The 23,567-nt window shown below is 41.5% G+C and overlaps 1 protein-coding gene across 1 annotated transcript in view; it reads right to left on the bottom strand.

The window, feature by feature from the left end:
• Window positions 1-22,024: 22,024 nt before the first annotated feature.
• Window positions 22,025-23,567, bottom strand: part of LOC126204746 (uncharacterized) — a 42,325-nt gene continuing 40,782 nt past the window's right edge. The window contains exon 4 of the mRNA XM_049938867.1: window positions 22,025-22,168. Within this exon, the coding sequence (XP_049794824.1) occupies window positions 22,025-22,168 (144 nt within the window). The remainder of the gene's footprint in view (window positions 22,169-23,567) is intronic.

The raw sequence follows: 23,567 nt of genomic DNA, 5'->3' as shown, positions 1-23,567 counted from the left end.
AACAGTTCTGATTTTAGAACCAACGTAAAAGAATATTTCAGGAATAAAAAAGTGAAAGAATAGTATTCTGCTTCTAATTAAAAAAACTGTCCACCTCTTCGTAGCCCACATAAAGCAATAGATAAAATTTGAAACCATTTCTTATATTTGTTATTCTTCTTCAGCGTAAAATGTTCTTCTGCAGTATAAAACATGTAGTCTTATAAGTTCTAAGTTCTGTTTGTTACGATGTAAAACACAAACTGTCCCAGAAACCACTAATAACTGTTATTCTTTGCGGACGGGTAACATTTCTAGTCGGGTTGTAAAGCTTCAGTTATCGGTATATGACTTTCTGAGGTTCTGTTAATAGTGCTAATTTCTTCCTAGTCCAATTCTAAATTCTGATTCTATTTTCACATAAGAAGATGTGCGTTACAGTTTCTACAAGCCGACATTTGTCTCAGGATGGAGATGGTCTCAATTTGATTTTCCATAATTGTTCCGCTGAGGGTATGGTTTCGTTTACAACGTCGCACCATACGGCACTGACTGTAGTTGGTAGAATTTTAGTGTTGATATTTTTCCAGACGTTCCTCCATTTTTTTGTAGGTTAATTTACCGGAATTGGTTTGTGAAGACGATTTCTGGTAATATAATCATAAACGATTCTAGTGTTGGTTTGTGCTGGTGGAAGTCTTATACAGCTCCAATCGCCATAGTACTTTCGGACGTAATCTAGGCTGGCATATATTAACAGGAGCGTTCCTATCCCCAGGGTCTAACGAGAGGAACAGAAGTTTCGTGATGCCTGTCTTAGTGGCATGTATTAGTTTAAAAGCACGTCTTTAATTCCAAGTCCTCCGTTTTGCCTCTGCAAACATATTTTGTTTCCACACATACCAAGAGGCTACAGCTAATATTTTATGTGCAGTGACCTGCAGTATCGGTAAGACTGCTGCGACATGATATATTTTGCTAAGTATGTATGTATTTATAAAGTGAACTTTCTGCAGTCGGTCTAACAATTGTATGTCGTGGTCCTTCAACAAGGTTCCGATGACATTAAGTTTCCACTCCCAATTGTTCGTGGCCATGCGCTTGGGATTCGCCCTTAACCTCAAGCCTAGTTGGAGTCTCTCTTCAATTACATCTAACCAGTGCGCACCTGTTGCACTATTGTAAGAGCCGAGATGCAGGTTCATTTGGCTACAAGAATGCGTATGTTCCTCCAGCATGACGGGTCTCCTGCACATTCTAGTCATCAGGTCATACATTATCCAAACCTAACATTTCCCGGAAGGTGGCTCTATAGGTATGGGCACTTTTCTTGGCCTTCAAGGTCCTGGGACCTTATCTCTTTGGAGTTTTGCCTGCGGGGAAGGTTAAAGGCGAAGTCTACAAATAAAAAGTAAACCCAAGAGCCGATTTGATCGTTCGGGTTATGAATAGTGCAGCCCTCATAAAAGAACGCAAAGACGACCTCAGTAGAGCTACACGTGGTGTTATCAAGAGAAGTCAAATGTTCATTGAAGTTGGTTGGTGAATTTTTGAAAATCAACTTTGAATGTCCTCATTTGCCTTTGCTTTGGCTTTGTTAGAGTTACGTACTAACAGCTGTATCTCTGTACTCAATAAAAAGTGGACGCATTTATATGGAATTTTTTACGTCTGTACTACCACCTGCTAAAATATCTACTATTCCTCCTGAAACATCCTGTGTATGGATATATGTGTGGTGTCTGTTCTTTCGGACATGTCCAAAAGAAAATGCTTCATGGCATTCTGCAACGACCTGCGATCTTGTTGCAGGGGCTGATAGAGATTTCAGAGCTGCTTGGCTGTCTGAATAAAAGTAGAATCTACGAATTTTGTATGGTCTACTCTAATTTTCCTCCGTGCACTTGCTGACAGAAAAAAAACGTGTAATACTGTGGCCATCATCCCTAAAGAGATTCTAGGCAGTACACCAGACCTGGTACTTTCATCTGTTTTCGACCTGTCAGTAAACCACTATATTATGTCTCCTGCACGGTGTTGTGGTTCGTTTTTCCACTGCTCCCAGCTTCCAACTGTTACGTGGCAAGGTTTATTGAAACAGCTAGAAATTATTGTGTAGTTAGTCGGCATTTCCCCAGCCATCGCCTTACTGATTTGGGATTCCGTATATTCTAACTATATCCAGTTATTTCCAATTTTTAGCCTTTATGTCCCTGCCGCTGCCTCCATTTTAAGCCACAGGTGTAAGGCGGGCATGTCTAGCATAATATCCATTCCAAGAGTGGATGTCCTGCTAATTCCATCTGTTTGTGAAAGCAGGCCAGTCTCTGCACTTTGCCAGACTCCCTAGTAGCCACCTTCTGTTCGACTTTGTTGATATTATAGGCCAATAAATTATCATTGGTCTTTTTGCAGGAATGTATATCCAGTACGTACTGGGTTTAGACCCCAGTTTACCCTGCAGCAGCTTCTAGTGCTTATAAGATTATCTTTCGCAGTGGAAAACATTCTTTATGTGAGGTGTTCATAATAGTTTTCCATCCAGGGCTACCTCTAGATACACTACAACCCTCTCTAAAGTTTCATCGAGAAACATAATTTTTCAGTATGTGTGCTGGACATGCTTCCCCATAAATAATACTACACCAATTTTCGTGGGGCTAGTCTTTAAATACTTTTTCACAATGTTCAGTGCACATAGGTTTAACAGTACTAGCAAATTTTCCAAGTCTTACTGTGAATAGATCGTCTACTTATTCTTTTCAAGAGTGGTCTCCCGCATTCAGCTCATCTATGAGTTCATTCACCACTAGGTTCTTCATCTCTAACCATTTACTCGAAGGTCGTATTACTCGACATCCAGGAAGATACAGAGAGCATCCAGAAAGGGTAGTGCTTTTTCCACCTTCCCAACAAGTTGGTGAAATGTTACTTCACATGATTTGCTTCGCAAGTATTATGAAAATGTTGCAGTTCATAGATAAAATTATGTATTCACAGCAACAAAAAATATGTCGGCAGAAAACAAAAACGTGGCATTATGAATTTGACAGTACCTCAAGGTTTTCGCTTTGACACTAAGAGTTACTAAAAGAAGCAAGACGAAATTTGCTAGAGCGTTGTCTTACGATTCCCTCATTGAACTTGTAACTGCCTGCTTGTAGCTCTGCTACAAAACAATTAAAAATCTAGCTTTCGTCGAGGCTCGAAAGATGAACAGAGGCAGCATGCACCTGACAGGCAAGCACGTTACCCCTTTTTTTTGTTTTTTTTTTTTTTTTTTTTGGGTACATCTCATTATGTTCTACATTGTTCGTTCAATTTGTTCGGGCCGGATGTCCGATGACACCCGTTCAGGTTCTTCGTAGACCCGTTTACGCAGTTTTTTTTATTACAGAGGGTAGCTACCCCTCTGACCGAGCACGCTGAGCTACCGTGCCGGCATATGTATTCACAGCAACAAAAAATATGTCGATTACCTAGGAGCTAGCGAATAGGCGCGGTGTCTTCCACTTACTTATTGACCCAGTAAGCGCTATGGCAGATAAACCGCAACATAAGAGGCGACAGTAGTTGTATTTCCCATGTGGAACGACTTTCGTGGACTCAAAAGAATTAACTGATATCCTTATGTCACATCTCAAGCGAAAATCATTCAGTATTAAATTGAAATGACACGATAATATCAAGTGAATTTAGCAGGATTGTTCTGTGCCAACAAGGAAGTAACTCGTCGGTCACAGAGTTGCCAAACATATTCTGCGCTGTTGCCAAGTTTCAGTTATACCGCCAGGAAGGATATACCAGCTGATGTGTTCTGTGAGTGACCTCGGAAGTGACTATAGCTTCGTTTCAAAGTTGCGGGTGACGAGGGCCGCAAGATCCTCATTATATGTCAATGAGTCTTATTCGCATTTCTGTAACTAGGATTAGGGGCTAGAGTGCAATTACTTGTAATACATCGATGCACTGAATGCAAACTAAATGTCATAAATTAATAACTGCGGCAATGATTTGTGTTTTACTGACTTAATCGCACCGAAACCTTGAAAGCGGGTTCACCAGACGCGATTCACAGTGTTGGAGCTTCTCCAGTGGTAGAGTTAGCAATGTATATTTGCTGTACAATATTGTTATTGAGATAAGGTGGTACACAACCCGGCTGTCGACAGGCCGCAGTTGGAATTTCGGATGCTGTGGAGTCCAGGTTAGCACGGCAGAGAATATTGAAGTTCTCCTGTAAATTTCCCTACAAGCAGAAAACATGCATTTGAAAACTACACGCCGCGCGGGATTAGCCGAGCGGTCTGGGGCGCAGCAGTCATGGACTGTTCGGCTGGTCCCGGTGGAGGTTTGAGTCCTCCCTCGGGCATGGGTGTGTGTGTGTTTGTCCTTAGGATCATTTAGGTTAAGTAGTGTGTAAGCTTAGGGACTGATGACCTTCGCAGTTAAGTCCCATAAGATTTCACACACATAAGAACTTTTTTTTTATAACTAAACATCGATACATTGATCCAATTACGAAAACTAAATAATCTCACATAATAAATCGACCGACAAAAAATTCTCATCATTGCTCTTCAAGAACCACAACTAACAGACAATGAAACCTTGCATTACGGAAACCATTTCATCTTCAAGAGCAAAATACAAAAAAAGGTAGTGAAAGGCGTGCCAATCTTCGGCATTGCTTTTCTCGAACACAGATCTATCATCAACTCTGTCAAAGAAATCACAGCCATCAACAATCGACTTAGGACTATGCTCATTCGGAGCCCCAGTAAAAAATATACACTCATCAATGCACATGCCCCCACCAGCATCGAAAATAAGAAAAACACCAAAAATGTCGAAAAATTCTGGAACACACTCGAAAGTACTATGAGCAAAATTCACCAAGATGACGTGAAAATACTAATGGGAGACTTCAACTCTCTATTTGGGACAGAAAAAACCTGTAGAAAAATCATTGGTACAAATTCAACACACCGAAACGCTTAGACCAACGGCACACGTCTGACTGGTATTTGCCAACAATTCAACCACAAAAGAATGCCTTCCCACTTTAGGAAAATACCATTTCTCAGGTAACATGCTTGGCTACCAGGTGCAAGCTGCTGTCGTTCGCCTTTCTAGACTCGCTGAAAGCCAGATTTTTAATTCTTTTGTAGTAGAGCTACAAGCAGGCAGACACAAACTCAATAAGGGAATCGTAAGATAACGCTCGAGCAAAATTCGTCTTGCTACTTACAGTAACCCTTAGTGTCAGAGCGAAAAACTTACGGTACTGCCAATTTCATAATGCCACTTTTATTTTCTGCCGGCATATTTTTTGTTGTTGTTAACACATAATTTTATCTATGAAATGCCACATTTTCATAAGACTTGCGAATGATACAGGAAATGAAGTAAATACAGATCTTTTCGAAGTCAAAAGTCGGTAATATTCTACTAATTCGTGTTAAAATAGGATCAATCGTCTTACAGACACTTAATGCATCGCTACAGTCTGGAACCGCGCGACCACTACGGTTGCAGGTTCGAATCCTGCCTCGGGCATGGACGTGTGTGATGTCTTTAGGTTAGTTAGGTTTGACTAGTTCTAAGTTCTAGGGGACTGATGACCTCAGAAGTAAAGTCCCATAGTGCTCAGAGCCCTTTGAACCATTTTAGAACTTAATGCTTTACTAAGATAGACTGCTGTCGTGATGTTTCTCTAGTAGGCAGAATTTAATTTGTATTAGTAAAATGAATATTTTATTTGCATTTTCCATTACTTTTCTAAACGCAACAGTAATCATCAAAGAGAAATTAATCAGCAGCTGCATTTTCTTTCACGATATCTAAAACAATCTGACAATGCTACAGTTGTTTACAAATTCTACGCCCGTAGAAACCTACTTGTTTTAACGAGGTCGTTAAACCATAGTAGTTTTAAGAGTATTTTCGTCTAGAAATGAATTGCCTTGACGGTTGATCGATCAAGAGCGGGAAAGGTAATATTTTACGAATACATGACGAGAGGGACAAGTGCTTGAGGGAGGACTTGCCTAACAATACAAGTGTCTGAGAGTCGACTTTCCTATCAATCTCCTGGATGGTTTTGTTTCTCAAATCAACAGAGTGAGTTATCATGCAGTAGCAAAGGTGATGTAGTTTTGTTGCTCGACTTTCTTACACTGCGACCGAAAGGTGTCTCAATTGTTGACAACAAATTCCAGCTGCGTTGCTTACACCCCTTGGGGCAGAATTTGTAGTCCAAAACACACTTTTGGAGCTATCATATGTAAAACATTATGTTCACACTACTCTTTGCCCTAGTCTACGTCTTTTGGTGGGGCTCAGCCTTTCATTTCTTCTTAGGAAGTTAACGATAAAGGCATCATAACACGTCACCAGTAACAGTACTGCAAAGGAATGCTCAATGAGCGACCTGATGACGTTCAATAATAGTCACTCCGCTGATTTTTGTTGTTTCGAATTAGAGCATGCAGTACTCCTACACCAGACTTCTGAACTTTGCCTGTTGAATGCAAATGTCGCATGATGGTAAAATGGTAATCTGACACATATATCAGTAGTCGAGACTTCCTTAATGTGGAAAATCATTCATGCCAGAACGATCTTTGTTGAAACAAGAATATCTTTTTCTGGCGTATTTTTCCCAAAAGCACTCGCTCCAAACACAGTTCAAATCTTTCTAGCTGCCTCCTCTACATTCACCCCTCTGTTATACCAAAGTAAATATTGTGTTGCAGATGTTACACCTTTTTCCACTTGCGACTCAATTTTACAATGCTTAACCGTAGTTCATGATTTTCAGGTATGCAAAATCCAATGCTTCACTGCAAGATACTAACTAGAACTTCAAATTCGAAAATGGCATTGATACATACACTGACAGCGTGGCGCCGTTTTCACATGGGCGGCGCCGGATTTCAGGCGGCGGGTGGCGTCTGGCCGGTGTCCAGTAGCCGCTGCAGCGCAAGGAAACGCCCGAGCGTAAGCTGTTATGATCGCGACGCAGCCACGAGCTGTCCTGCGGAATTGTTTCTGGAATAGTTGTTATTGCGGGTGGGTAGAATGTTAAGCGAATTGTCTTCGGTGTTCAATCAGACTCATAAGTTTAGACCGAAATGTGGTTAAAAAAAAAAAAATCAGCTGGTCGCGAAGACGCGCCTCCAACTTTCGAATGCACGACGATTACCGCCTGACCACAGGCTCACTTCAACCGTATCAACTCGGAAGTAGACAACACTTCCTCGTAACACTTCCGCATCTTACAGTGTTGCCAGATTGTGCAGATGGCCGGACTTAGACTTGTCAGGGGCGGTCAGTTTTATTGGCCACCTTAAGTGAACGACTTGGACTTAGTCTCTGTGGCGGCCGGCCGGCGGTCAGTTTTTTTGTCTAAGACTGTACATGTTGTACACATAATGATTGTAAATGTATTATAAACATTATTGATTGTTTCTACAACAATTCTTAACTCTCATGACAAATGATTTTGATTGTACTACACATTTTAAGGAGGATAATACTCAACAAAAAGGCTACAGTAGAACTGTTCTGAATCAGTGTTAGTTTTGAACGAAATTTCTCTCTTTCCATCTATTTTTGTCTTCAGGCTTTAGTACTAAAGTTTATATCCTGCATTCAAATGTCTATAGTTTTAAAATGCAAGTAGCTGTGGAGAAACAGAAGAAAGATTTAGCAGAATTAAAATCGAAACCGTAAACTATTCCAAACTCATAGGCTAATGAATTTTTAATCTTTCACGTATAACGTTCATGTGACCTTCTTGGAACAGAATGTTACTAGAAATATTTTTATCAAAATAATTGTCTTCAAAAAATGATCGGTCTTTTGTAAAAATTGAAAAAAAAAGGACAGAAATCGAATTAAGGTGTGGGGGAGGGCGATGCTCACTCGCTGAAAGCGGGAACTTTTCTCTTTCTTACTACTACATCCGCTATGAGTGTTTCCTCAAAACTTTATGAATTTCTACCATTTTGCCTGATTCGCCTGAGGTATGATTCATGTACAATAAATACATATACAAGGTTGTTATTATTGTTGTCATATGCATTATAAATATGAATAATGGTTCACTATGAAAATTTGAACGCCCTCCCTTGGTACCCTTCAACAAGGTGCGTTAGCAGATGGTTCAGATGGCTCTGAGCACTATGGGACTTAACACCTGAGGTCATCAGTCCCCTAGAACTTAGAACTACTTAAACCTAATTAACCTGAGGACATCACATACATCCATGCCCGAGGCAGGATTCGAACCTGCGACCGTAGCGGTCTCGCGGTTCCAGACTGAAGCGCCAGAACCGCTCGACCACTGCGGCCGGCCGTGCGTTAGCAGGCCACCGTATCGAGAAAGTGCTCTACGAAGTGCACAGCAGGCTGGACGGGGCCACAATCACACACGTAGGTAACTGCCTCGGAACTACTTTGTGTCCGGCTCTAGAAGTAGCATACTTGCGAGTTGAGATGATGTTACGGCTTTGGAAACCAGCGAGCAAGTGCAGCAGTTTGGAAGATACTGTCGCCGTTGCTAATCAACGTACTCTCTGAAGCACTTTTTCTTTCTGAATCAGCTGAGTGCGCTTGTACTATTTCAGGTGGTTAATCAAGGTTATTATAAATGACTGAAGCAGTTTCACAGATTTCCTGTTGCTATATTATCTGACATATTGTCACAGGGCTTTTCACACACAGACAGAAACTGAAAACGTTTTTTGACATATTACAAGTGCTTCATACATAGCCCCCTACTGATTCTGCAGATATTAAGTCGATAATCGACTTCTTCCCACGTTCAATATGTCATGTCCGCGTCAATCTATTCAAAAGCACTGTCGATGTGAGCTTGCGTTTGTGACAGATTTGTTGGTAGAGGAGGTATAACACTGAATCTTTCACATAACCCCACTGTGCCATTCACAAAAAGTGTTGCTTCATCACTGAAGACGAGTTTCTCATAAAACCCATGCTCTTGCATAAGCTGTTGCGACTGTGCCGAAAATTCGAAGCGTCTGACTTACCACTGGGAGTCAGGCTTGCAGCTATTGCAAGCGGTAGGGCTTCAGCTTCGGTCATTACCATAAGATCTTCCAAACGTTCGGTTGTGGTACGTTCAGCTGTGTGCTTGCTCTTTTAGTCGATTTCTGTGGGCTATGTCCGAAACTCATCCGCACGCGGTCAACCGTCTCTTCACCCACTGCACACCGACATGTTGATAACTGCGCATACCATCGCCGAATGAAGTTGGCAGTTGGTGAACTTTTTCTGAATTTTGGTTTGGAGCGTCGTTGCACTGTTCCAGCAAACTGATATGACGGCATTGGAGCACGACATATGCTTTCTCGAAACCTGTCGCCATCTTGCCTAACTGCTCACTGCTGCGCTCCCGTGGCAGAAATCTGAACTGCGACTGAAACAATACGGAACTTTTGAGTTTTTTTGTATGACTTTTGATATTCGTGACATAAAGTCAATGGAGCTAAAGTGAATTTATGAAATCGCTTCAATCATTTCTCAGCGTAGGTGGTCTCCTGCCATATTCTCTCCTAGTTGCTCTTCCGCTCAAACCCACCGTCCAATAAGAATGTGGCTTCCTTCTGCAGCATTTTGTAGCACAAATGAGTTACATGAAACCACCTGTTTCATGTTGGATATTTCATGATCTCATTCAGTTGACTCCTACGTAGCCGGCCGGAGTGGACGAGCGGTTCTAGGCGCTTCAGTCTGGAACCGCGCGACCGCTACGGTCGCAGGTTAGAATCCTGCTTCGGGCATGGATGTGTCTGATGTCTTTAGGTTAGTCAGGTTTAAGTAGTTCTAAGTTCTAGGGGACTGATGACCTGAGATGTTAAGTCCCATAGTGCTCAGAGCCATTTGAACTTCTACGTAGATATTGTGAACTGTGTATAGCTGCGACTGGTTCACTCTGTGGCCACTACATCTACATGTACATAAATACACTGTCTCACATAAAAAGTTCAAAAATGGTTCAAATGGCTCTGAGCACTATGGGACTTAACATCTGAGGTCATCTGTCCCCTGGAACTTAGAACTACTTAAACCTAACTAACCTAAGGACGTCACACACATCCATGCCCGAGGCAGGATTCGAACCTGCGACCGTAGCGGTCGCGTGGTTGCAGACTGAAGGCCTAGAACCGCTCGGCCACACCGGCCGGCTATAAAAAGTGAATCAACCGGAAGACGTGGTCGGATGTGAATGTAGCTTTGTACATGCAGACACCATGGGTGGGTGCGGGAATTATTAGAACTGCAATTCTGTGTGACATACAGAATGGTCACTATGGTGCATTAGATTTGTTCGTGCTTAGTGTGGTTATCAGGCCTTGTTAGCGCTCTGAGAAAAGTAGCTGTATACTGTTCACATAACTTCCCGAAGTTATGATTTGGTGGAAAAATATGAGTCCAATAATTCGTGTTGCACTGATTGCACACCGCGCTAGATATCACATAGTGTCAGATGTCCTCCGACTTCAAGCACTCTTATAAATAAAATCATGATTTCCATCATGCACAGACTGCAATACTTAATAGTCATTAAGCATATAGCAGTGAACACTTGTTACAATACAAAAATGGAGCAAGCCAAGTATAAAAGAAGAATTGCCACTACTGTGCAGATTTTGACAACCAGCATTTGAGGCCGACTGCGGAAGTATTCTACTGTCGCCGTCGTCCAGTTAGCATAAGGAACATGAAGAAAAGATGAGAGAAATTAGGGCTCATACGGAGGCTTTTAGACATTTTTCCCTCGCTCTATTTGCAAGTGGAATAGGAGAGGAAATATCTGTGGTACAAGGTACCTTCCGCCAAACAACATAGGATGGTTTGCCGAGTATTATGCAGATGCAGATGTAGAAGTCCCACCGCAAACAAATATATAAAGGTTGACTTAACAACTGCTGCCATTAATACTTAAGATGAATAACATCAGACTGCGGTAATTAGTTGCATTACTGATATCTAGCAACGTATCTGAAATTCCAATCGATTAACTGCCGTTGCTTCGTTAAGCTTAAGTTTTACTTTGTGCACAACTCTGTCGGCTGATGCTGCTCACACAGCAGTCTGCAGCACTGACACGTGCAACAATTTTCTCGGACGGCTGCAAAGGCCACTTCTAATTAGTCTAGTTCTGTTAAAACCGATAGGTCACCCGCCACAGTCCAAGGAAGGGACCGGAGCGTACACGATGATCACAGCCTGCCTCCCCTGTATTGGTTCCAGGGCAACACCAGATATAGCACTTGCGTCATATGTAGAATGCCCTGTGCATATGTGAAATGTTCTTACCAGTTGTATCTCTTGACACTGTGGTTACTTCCACGTGACAAGTATTCTGCTGATTTTCCTGTCACACACTCTACGACAAAAAACTACAAAGTACGAGGGATTTATGCTAAAGGGACGGAAATCGGAAATGAATACAGTTTCAGAAAAATTACATATTTATGCTAGAGAAAGGACTTCATAAATTGAGCAAATCAATAACGTGTTGGTGCACCTTTGGCCCTTATGCGAGCAGTTATTCGGGGTGGCTTTGAGAGACTTGTTGGATGCTGTCATGATGGACAACGTACTAAATTCTGCCTAATTGGTGTCTTAGATCGTCAAAAGCCCGAGCGGTTTGAAGGGCTCCAAACGTTCTCAATTGGAGAGAGACCTGGTGACCTTGCGTGGTACGAAAACAAGGAGTAAAAACTCTAACCGTGTGCGGGCGAGCTTTATCTTGCTGAAATGTAAATACAGAAAGGAACAAAACAGGGCGTAGAATCTTGGTACTCGTACCGCTGTGCTGTAGGGACGACAACCAAAAGGGCCATGCTATCGAAAAAAGGGCACCCCAGACTCACACCATTGTCAGGGGCGTCTGCAGATCCGTCTTCGCTGGTCTTCGGGACTCTGTTCGAAGCGGGACTCGCCACTGAAGACAGTTCTACTCCAGTCAATCAGAGTTAGGGGAGGACGTGTTTGGAGACGCCCTGGGCCGCAGTGGAGTGCCAAGCTGATTGCCGCCTCCCATAAGGCCCGACAACCAGAAGTGATGGTGTGGGGTACTGTTTCATTTCATAGCAAGACCCATTTGCTTGTCATTCTCGGTACTCTTACAGCGTGACGGTACGTCGACGATATTTTTCGATCCGTTTTGTTGCTCTTCTTGGCAAGCCATCCTGGGCTTAAATTTCAGTAAGATAATGCACTCCCGCAAACGACAAGAGTTTCTACTGCTTGCCTTCGTTGTTGCCAATTCCTACCTCGGCCAGCAGGGTCAGCGGATCTCCCCAACTGATAACGTTTGGATCATTATGGACAGAGCGGTCCAACCATCTCGGAATTTTGACGATCTGATACTCTAGTTGTATAGAATTTGGCACGGTATCCCTCAGGAGAACATCCTGCAAGTCGATGAAGCATGGACCAACGCGTTTATTGACTCGATCTATTTGTGCAGCTCTTTCTCTCGAATAAGTCATTCAGTCTTACTGAAACTGTAAAGATTTGTTTGTATATATGCATCGCATCTACCGAATCCCGTGCTGTTCGGAAAATTTCTTCGTAGTACGAGATTTTTTTTTTGTCTCAAAGAGTAGATTCTCGATAAAATGTAGAAATAATCGTCTACTGAGTGCGAGTAAACATTGTCTTTGAGTGTATTAAAATGGCATGACTACTTTTTAAAAAATCTTTGTCTTTCTATACCTGAAGATGACAAATGTCAGCTGAAACCGATTACTTCGTGAGAAATAGTGATCGGACCTGTAAATCAATCCTTAAAAAAAAAAAAAAAACTTTGGGAGAAATCGGCCATTAGTGACACGACTTCGCGTTACACACTTCCTGATCCACCGTTAGTCTACTAAGTTTGTATTCCTCAAGATGTGTTTTCAGCGAGAATGGAGTAGCTGAGCGGACGGCAGCGTTAAACTCTGCGGCCTCGTTTCTGCTTTCCGGCACGACTGGTTTCTTTTCCCGGCATTTCCATACTCTCACGTTACAAAACAGGACGCTACAGTTAACGTGTCATGATTGCAGTAACCGACACGGTATAGGTTGCTATGTATCACGCCACGTTCATCACGTCAGAGGAAGGCAACGACAGTTCGCAGAGTGGACGGGATGCGAGAAAACATGATCAGAAGTGTAAGCGCCATGTAATTTATACAAATGTTGATACAAATATATAGTCTGTGTTCAGGAATAAACGCCGAAAACTGTATTACGTACGTTCAATCTGGTGGGTGCAAAATGGCGTCTGATAGGCACGTGACGGCTAAAATTATGCCCAAAAGTATTTAAAAAAATGAAAAAGAAGCATATGATGAATCTATAGAATACTAATTTCTGTATCAAGTACTGCCGGGTGGAAGAATGTGAGCAGAACATGTCTAATTCGGATACTGCAGAATGTTGTTGTTGTTGTGGTCTTCAGTCCTGAGACTGGTATGATGCAGCTCTCCATGCTACTCTATCCTGTGCAAGCTGCTTCATCTCCCAGTACCTATTGCAACCTACATCCTTCTGAATCTGCTTAGTGTATTCATCTCTTGGTCTCCCTCTACGATTTTTACCCTCAACGCTGCCCTCCAATGCTAAATTTGTGATCCCTTGATGCCTCAAAACATGTCCTACCAACCGATCCCTTCTTCTAGTCAAGTTGTGCCACAAACTTCTCTTCTCCCCAATCCTATTCAATACCTCCTCATTAGTTACGTGATCTACCCACCTTATCTTCAGCATTCTTCTGTAGCACCACATTTCGAAAGCTTCTATTCTCTTCTTGTCCAAACTGGTTATCGTCCATGTTTCACTTCCATACATGGCTACACTCCATACAAATACTTTCAGAAACGACTTCCTGACACTTAAATCTATACTAGATGTTAACAAATTTCTCTTCTTCAGAAACGATTTCCTTGCCATTGCCAGTCTACATTTTATATCCTCTCTACTTCGACCATCATCAGTTATTTTACTCTCTAAATAGCAAAACTCCTTTACTACTTTAAGTGTCTCATTTCCTATTCTAATCCCCTCAGCATCACCCGATTTAATTTGATTACATTCCATTATCCTCGTTTTGCTTTTGTTGATGTTCATCTTATATCCTCCTTTCAAGACACTGTCCATTCCGTTCAACTGCTCTTTCAAGTCCTTTGCTGTCTCTGACAGAATTACAATGTCATCGGTGAACCTCAAAGTTTTTACATCTTCTCCATGAATTTTAATACCTACTCCGAATTTTTCTTTTGTTTTCTTTACGGCTTGCTCAAAATACAGATTGAATAACATCGGGGAGAGGCTACAACCCTGTCTCACTCCTTTCCCAACCACTGCTTCCCTTTCATGCCCCTCGACTCTTATAACTGCCATCTGGTTTCTGTACAAATTGTAAATAGCCTTTCGCTCCTTGTATTTTACCCCTGCCACCTTCAGAATTTGAAAGAGAGTATTCCAGTTAACGTTGTCAAAAGCTTTCTCTAAGTCTACAAATGCTAGAAACGTAGGTTTGCCTTTTCTTAATCTTTCTTCTAAGATAAGTCGTAAGGTTAGTATTGCCTCACGTGTTCCAACATTTCTACGGAATCCAAACTGATCTTCCCCGAGGTCCGCTTCTACCAGTTTTTCCATTCGTCTGTAAAGAATTCGCGTTAGTATTTTGCAGCTGTGACTTACTAAACTGATAGTTAGGTAATTTTCACATCTGTCAACACCTGCTTTCTTTGGGATTGGAATATATAGGTAAAATGCAAAACGGACAGTGTTCCCATGTATATAGGGTGTTTATATATGAATATCGGGGTTTTAACGCTTTATAATATTTATTACATTAAACTTACAGTTATAAATGATATGTCAAATGAAAGAGCAACTCAAACAGTTTTACCAAGAACCTTATAAATGTTCAGTGTGAGCACCATTTGTCACACGGCTTTCGCTCCCTAAGTTAAGAAACCGGATTGAAGCAGCTGTTGCTACAATCACAGAAGACACACTTATCATCGTTTGAGAAGAACTCGGCTATAGACTTGATGTGTGCCCTGTGACAAATGGTGCTCACATTGAACGTTTATAAGGTTCTTGGTAAAACTGTTTGAATTGCTCTTTCATTTGACATATCATTTATAACTGTAAGTTTAATGTAATAAATATTATAAAGCGTTAAAACCCCGATATTCATTTATAAACACCCTGTATTATGCTGCATCCAGCGATCCGAATATCGATACATGCGATCGGTTTTGCGCGGTCCCACTACCATCAGCAAATCACAACAGTTGCACCACGAGCCGCTCTACAAATCAGCAACACGCCTCCCAGCGCCATGTAGGATCACGCGCCGACTATCAGCTTCTTCCGTGTTGGAATAAAGGGACCGACATGCCTTGCGGAGAACCGCTTGCATGTTGTCATCGATCAATGCTCAGACCCTGTGATGCAGCTGTTGTTTATATGACGACTACACAGTCATGGTGCGCTTTGCTGTGCCGACGCGATTCTCATCTACAGCTCATATACAGATACTCACATATATTGTCTACGACGCCTGGACTTGGTTTCGAGTGTTACACTTGTGTTTTGTGCAACCAGCGTATAGTGCTTAAAAACGAACCGTGTACAAGCACTCAACATATTTTACAACTTTTTTCACAAATAATATGTGTGATTATTTGTTATTACTAGATGTAGACACTGTACAAAAATAAAAAATGTGCATGTTGATTTAATCTAAACATCAATCTTTACTAGACTCAATGTTTGGATTCTCAGGTTTCCCGCTTTCGTTGTTTGTCTGCGTTAAACTATAAAGAATCTTTTTTTTTTTTAGTGTAACTGTGTATCTCTGCGGATTTGCTTTCTGTGACATCAAATTCAAGAGAAGACTAAAACTGATAGATATAAACAAATGATATTTTATAATAAATTTACCACATATATTAGTGGCGTTGTTACTTAGTCTTATAGAAACATTATTTTCTGAATTTATGTTTTTGTAATGCAGAACGACTGGAGACATTATGTTTTGCATGCGAAGAGAAGCATTTTTGGTGTAGCAAAAAGTAACATAAACCAAAAGCTGTTATAAAAAACTGGCATTTGTATGAGCAGAACTGTTGTCGTTTGGCCTACTCCAGAAAGAAGTAAATTATTTCCAGAAATACACTCTAAGGCAAAAGAAAAGTGGCAAGTAGTTTCAAGGAAACTGAGAGATTTCTGAGAGAAATGAAGCTAGGCTTAATAACAGTCTAAAGTTTTCTATCATCACTTGCTCCGAAAAGCTAAATCAAACTAAAATGAACTTCTATTTTCGTAATGAACGATCTCAACGTGGTAAAACAGGAAATGAGGAAACAACACGCGTCGCAGTTATTAACATATGGATCTAATTCACTAGATGGTTCGGATTTTCAAAGTAATTTAATATATGAAGTAAATCATATTATAGCTGTCATTTTGAATTTTTATAAAATACTTTTACCCTAAATACAAAATATACAATTATACCAGTTTTTGTGTAAATTATATGCCTTTTGGACTTTTGACCACATTTAGGATATTCCTGCTACTTTATGGGGTGTGCGGGCAAGAGGTATACAAAAAGATTCGTACTTATTAAGCTGTACCTTTATTTGTCCAACATTGTACACAGGAGCTCAGACATTGCTGGCTAGAGGTATACTTAAAAATTTGTTTATATTTCATTACGTATTAAGGTTTATAGCTTTATTTGTCGAAAATTGTACACAGCAGCTCAAACATTTTTATGGAGTTTGGTACAGTTCAATGTGGGTGTCGTTTGTATCTCGACAGATATCGAAAATGCACTCCATTTCTTGTCATGACAAGTGTTATGGCCTCCACTGCGGCGTAGATCCGTTGTCTCAAATCCACCAGATCTTGAACCGTTGCTCTGTAAACAGTATCCTCCATAAATAAACCACCATGCACTGAAATCCAGCAGTCAAATCCGGAGACAGAGAGCGCCAGGCAATGTGATCTCCCCCCCCCCCCCGCCCCACCCCCACTCTACCAATACAACGCTCAGGAAATGTCTCATGGAGAAATGTGGTAACATCCCCATTATGTTGGGGCACCATCCTGCTGGAAAATGACAATCTCGAGAGGCATCTGTGGAGCTGCATAATTGACTTGGCCAACAAGTCGAGATAGGTGTGCCCTGTTACTGTAGATAGTATAAGAAATTGACCAGTGGAAACGAGCGCTTGATGAAGAGAAGCAGCAGAGACGTTCCTTCCAAGGTTTACGTTCCAACGGAAGCGGTGGCGCCACCGGCGCACACAGTGACACCGTCTGAGACAGCAGTACGTAATCGCCGACCAATCATAAGCTGACCAATCATAAGCCGTCTTCGGGCTATATAGGGGCTACCACAGCAGCAGTGAAGACTGTCAGCTCCTGACGATGACGATGGAGGTAATCGTCGAAAGCTCGAGATTTTATTTAGAACTGACGCAGCAAGAATACCGAGAATGTTTTATATATAAGTGCCGTCGCGAAAAACTTCGTTCCTACATGTCTGTGTTACTACTTTATGATGGTATGATTTTATTCGCAGTGATGTTTTCTGAGTTGCGAATATTGGAAAAGTGTTGCTTTTTGTTACCTGTACATGGAACATGCGTTGCTGAGTCAGTTAATACGCTACTAAATTACTTATGTTGTCTCGTCCTGCTACTGTTGCAGCTAATGGTAGTACACGACGTCCGTGTAAGGAATTGTACAGTTACTTTGGCGTCAAGAACATCGAACTCTAACACAATTTTGATGGTTGCGCATATGCTAATTGGAGGCAATTTAATTTGGTGTCAACGCTGGCTGAATTTGGTAGCACCTGTTGTAAACAATGGCAGTGAGAGTGCTACACTTATTATCTCTCTTCCACTATCATTAAAGTCGTTTCAAGTCGTCAATGCGGAACTTGCGCCCTCGATGTAATTCCTAGGCGGTAGTCTGCGATGGCTATGATACAATGCCTCATTCCTACTTGTGACTTTCTCTCATCATCGATTCTTAACTATCAGTTTATTATGTGGATTCCAATTAAATATTTGTTTTCAGATAAGTATATCTACGATCGACAGTAACTAAAACATTGTACACACCTATAAAGGACCCTCTTCGCATGGTCTTTATTTTCATATGTTTCCTGAACTGGAAAAAAATGCTATTAATCATCTCATTTATACCGCATATAAATTGTTCGAAGAACAATGTAATAAAATAAATTTGGTGGTTTGCTTTTGGCTGCAAAGAAGAATTAGTTTTGTGATGTCCAGCAAGCAGATGTACTACGTATAGTTCCGTACGAGAAACACGATTCTTTTAATTCCACTCCACAACTTGGAATGTTTGGTCTTGTGCTTTTTTAACAGTTGTACTCTACCCTTACCTACCGGAAACTGGAGCTTTAGTTAGTTAAGATAAGTGGAATTCGTGGAATGAATACTGACTTGTTTTTTCGTTTCCGGCACGTATTTCTACTTCTATGATGTAGTCTACGAGACGTTATGTGAGGGTATACGGGGAACATTGAGCGATTTCAAGAAGTTTAAGCTTTTGTCTGAGTTGATTATTGCATCAACGGATTTAAATATTTTTATTCGCTCGATATCACATACGCTGATTTGTTTGTTGAACTATGGGTTTCGTCAAAAGTATTCCCGCTCCCAGAGCCAGTGTCAGTTGATATAGTTTCTGTCTATAAGCGGATACATGTTTCCATTAATTATTCCTTGCACAACTCATCGGTTATGTCGATTTTGTCCGAGTGCGGCTCAATGCGATATGTACTCTTTCGATTCTAGAACATTCGACAATGTGCTAGAACTATCGTTAACATCCGAGAATATTCTTAAAAGCTCGAGAACGTTATAGATCGATTTGGAATTAATCCCCTTGAAAAATACATTGATGCAAATAGACAGCAGCTATCCTAATCACCACCACGGAGTGATGACGCGACTTCAGTTATTTTTCCACAACCACAACAGCTATCACCACACAACCACTATAGTACACAACATAGGGACCAAGGGTGGCAAGAGACACAAAAACCAATGATTCAAGGTGTGTGTTTTCGGAGGTATCGTCATCGCAAGCCCATACAGAAGGTTCGGCCAGAAAGTAATTAGCGTTTGGCAATAAAAACAAAACGAGTACATATGCAGAAAAACTATTTTCCGAGAAAAGTGCAAATCTTAAACTTACCTTCTACATAGCTCTCACCATTTCGTAGACACTTGTCATGTACGCATTCCCCATAGAAAATTGCCACCTGTGTTATCAACAACGTGGTAACACGTTCTTTGAGTTTGTCGTCGTTGTTGAAACTTTGGCCACCATGGAACATTTACAGGTGCAAAAGTCGCTATATGGAGAGTGGGCAAAGAGCGTCTAGCCAAAGTCCTGTAACGGTTGTCGTATCTTGTTCGCAGTGCGGTGTCTGACATTGTAATGAATTAACTAAGTTTCACGTGGCGCTAAATCGGTATTGCGCTACGCAATTTCATAAGCGTTTCACAGTAGACATTTGCCCTGATTGTTTCACCTCGCGGAAAAAGAGTGCCAATAGAATGCTCGTATCTATCCCAAAAGACTACATACATGACTGTTCGAGGTGTCAAGATCTGCTTGGTGTCACTGTGTACTTCTGACGCAGGACGTCACTTTTCCATTGATGGTCATTAGGATGGAGGGATGTCGAGGCGACCGAAGACTCATCCCCGATCTAGTACACTGCCCTGACGCTGTTTTTGGTGCAGCTACATAAGAGTTATGGCAGCCAACTAGCACACAATTTTCTAAAATTCAGTTTTTCAGAAACAGTTTCATGAAGAAATTATCTTGAAATTTGCGGAAAATTCATACAAAGATCATGTTTTACTTTACGAGTTCTTCAACTGAAAGAACCATTTCTGCATTAACCAAGGATAGACGCCCACTTCTTGGTCTTCGTGCATTTGATTACGGCCTTCTTTGAACTGTCGGGCCCATCTCTCTACCACTGAATCACTTACTGTGTTTTCTCCGTAAATCTTGCAAATATGTCGCTGAATGTCGAATGCTGTAACGTTCTTCGCGCTCAGAAAACAAATTACAGATCTAATCTCACAAGTGGCAGGTTTTCAATCAACTTCGCCATTCTAAACAAGCGCTGTACAGCATCACAACACATATCTCTGCAAGCCGAACGTACTTTCTGGAGGTATCTCGTAAATATATTCACCACATTCTCTTAAACGAAATAATAGGTCAGTATCAATAAATGAAGCACTGAGTTAGTATCAGAAAATTAATAAAACAACTCACTGCATCTTTGAACCTTTGTTGGATTCGAAACGCCTGGAACAAGAGGAAATGACAGTCCACCACAGTTTCTAGACCACTGCTGACTACAGAGTTGATTTTCCGGAGGTACAAGTTCCGGCCATCTGATTCGGAAACTCTGACTTTCTCTACGTGGACGGGACATGTGTTAAATTCAAATGGTTTGATAGACCTGACTGCGTCCTGTCTTCATCACAAGTTTGTGATAATTTGGGAAAAAAAGTAGGAAAATTATCATATTTATGTGCGCTTTAGAGGGACTGGAAATGCAGAAATGCACGGAAGTAAAACACCCAAATTCTTAGTAGTGATATATGCACAGAACTGGCTTTATATTTAGTAGGATATTAGCAGATTTTGTTTTCGACGACGGTGAAGCTGTTAGAAGGATATGGAACAGTTTGAAGATCGCAATTTAATTTAATGTAACAGAAAAATTGTTAGTTTTGGTGCGGAAAACAGGTAAATTAGAGTTAAAGGCAATGTTAAAATTAATTCAATAAAACAGTCTTGATCGCATGTATGTTGTATATTTAGTTTGGTGACCCGTTTCGGTCTTTTAAAAGACCATCATCGGATCATTTTGTACTCCTTGGTGATAGCAGCAGTCAGTGGCATGGAGCAGACCGATCTGGAGGCATGTGGAACACTGACCGATACCGGTCTCCAGACGAAATATACAACATACATGCAGTCAATAATGTTTTATTTAAATGAGTGTAACATAATTTTACCAATCGTTGTTTTTCCTAAGAACAATGTCCCAAAACGTTCTTAAGAACGATGTGGTACATGTTTTTCTATGTAATAAGAAAAAATAGTCGCTCTGGCCAATTCTATTAAAAGAAAACATTTTTCTGACGTTAAACGTTCAGTGACTCATACATGGGGAAAAAATGCTTCTCTACTGTTCTAAAATACTGGTATCTATTTCATCTTCGTTTTTAAATAGAAGACAAAACTGCAGTGCTTTGCAAGACACATCCCGTTGCCCCTTGTACGTCCTTATTTTCTTCCGACCTAGCAATTTACTTACCAAGTTGGATGTGGATTCCGTACTGCGATGTAGCTCGGTATTTTTCACACTAACAAATCATAGCCGGACACGAAAAATCGGTGTGTCAGACCATGAACAGCGTTTAGCAGATGCACTACAGACAGTTGTATGTGTCTGTTAATAGTACATGCATCTTGTAATTAAAAACAAATGTTACCCAAATAGACAAACGTCAACAGAACACCACATTGGTCAGCGTTTGTTGTTAACGACATGAGGCATGTACCATGACACATGTACATACTATTGTTCATAGTACACCTGTATGAGGCTTTTCATGTGGCATAACGATACTCACAGAGTGGCACTTAAGTTTGGCCCGTGACACAATACCGGCTACCGGTATACTAAAAGTTTAAAAAAGAATCCTACGCAGCTGATGGTCGACTTTTAATCATTATGAAGTACGTGAGATGCGCGCGGGATACGGAGCATAGTGTGTATGAAACTTTTATACCGCTGAAATCTTACTTACGCAACTCCTACTGTTGTGCCAGTCTCATGGACTCATTTCTTGGTAATATATACTTCTCTCTAGAAATGTCCGATGTCTTTTATAGCAGTCAGCTTTTTGCTCCTCTTTTTTCAGTTGGGAGTAATATCAATGTTTTCTTGAGCACCTACCTGGTCAATAATTGTCTGGCCGAATATGCAGTACAGCCCCGTTTCGTACATGTATATTGGGAGTGTGCATAACATCTTGGACATCGTCGTGCGTTCCACGTCTTTCTGTAACAGCTGTTAGATTACAATTAACGTGTTAGATTTACAGGAATAAATCATTATATGATGAGGACTTCACGTATGAAATCACAAAGCAATAGATACACGGAGGTGACAAAAGCCACGGGATACCGCCTAATTCCGTGTTAGACTCTCCTTTGCCCGGCTTACTGCAGCAACTCGACGTGGCATGGACTCAACAAGTCGTTGGAAGTCCCTGAAGAAATACTGACCCATGCTCCCTCTATGGCCGTCCATAATTGCGAATGTGTTGCTGGTGCAGCATTATGTCCCAAAAATGTTCGATGGGATTGATGTCGGGCGATCTGACTGACCGACTCATTCACTCAAATTGTCCAAAATGTTCTTCAAACAAATCGCGAACAATTGTAGTCTGATGAATGGCGCATTTTCATCCATAAAAGTTTCATCGTTTTTTGGATCATGAAGTCTATGAATAGGTGAAAATGGTTTCCAAGTAGCCGAACTTAACCGTTTCCAGTCAATGATCGGTTCAGTTGGACCAGAGGACCCACTCCGTTCCACGTAAACACTGCCCGCATCATTATGGAGCCAACACCACCTTGCACAGTGCCTTGTTGACAAAATGGGTTCAAATGGCTCTGAGCACTATGGGACTTAACAGCTATAGTCATCAGTCCCCTAGAACTTAGAACTACTTAAACCTAACTAACCTAAGGACATCACACAACACCCAGTCATCACGAGGCAGAGAAAATCCCTGACCCCGCCGGGAATCGAACCCGGGAACCCGGGCGCGGGAAGCGAGAACGCTACCGCACGACCACGAGCTGCGGACTGACAAAATGGGTCTATGGTTGCGTGATGTCTGTGGCACACCCGAACTCTCCCATCAGCTCTTGCCAACTGAAATCGGGCCACAGTTTTCCTGTCATGTAGGGTGCTACCGACATGATCACGAGCCCAGGGGAGGCGATGTCGTGCAGTTAGTAAAGGCACTCGCGCCGGTTGTCTGCTGCCGTAGCCAATTAACGCTAAATTTCGCCGCACTATCCGAAAAGCTTCGTTCGTCGTGCATCCCACATTTCTGCGGTTATTTCACGCAGTGTTGCTTGTCTGTTAACATTAACAGCTCCACGCAAATGCCGCTGCTCTCGCTCGTTAAGTGAAGGCCGTCGGCCACTCCGTTGTCCGTGCTGAGAGGTAATACTCGAAATATGGCGTTCTCCTCACACTTTTGACATTGTTGATCTCGGAATATTCAGTTCACTAACGATTTCCGAAATGGAATGGCCCATGCATCTACCTCCAACTACCATTCCGCGTTCGTTGTTGTTGTGGTCTTCAGTCCTGAGACTGGTTTGATGCAGCTCTCCATGCTACTCTATCCTGTGCAAGCTTCTTCATCTCCCAGTACCTACTG

Source organism: Schistocerca nitens, chromosome 1 (assembly GCF_023898315.1).
Source record: "Schistocerca nitens isolate TAMUIC-IGC-003100 chromosome 1, iqSchNite1.1, whole genome shotgun sequence".
NCBI classification, from domain to species: domain Eukaryota; kingdom Metazoa; phylum Arthropoda; class Insecta; order Orthoptera; family Acrididae; genus Schistocerca; species Schistocerca nitens.
The sequence above is the reverse complement of the archived record's forward strand: the minus strand, read 5'-3'. Positions and strand labels throughout refer to the sequence as shown.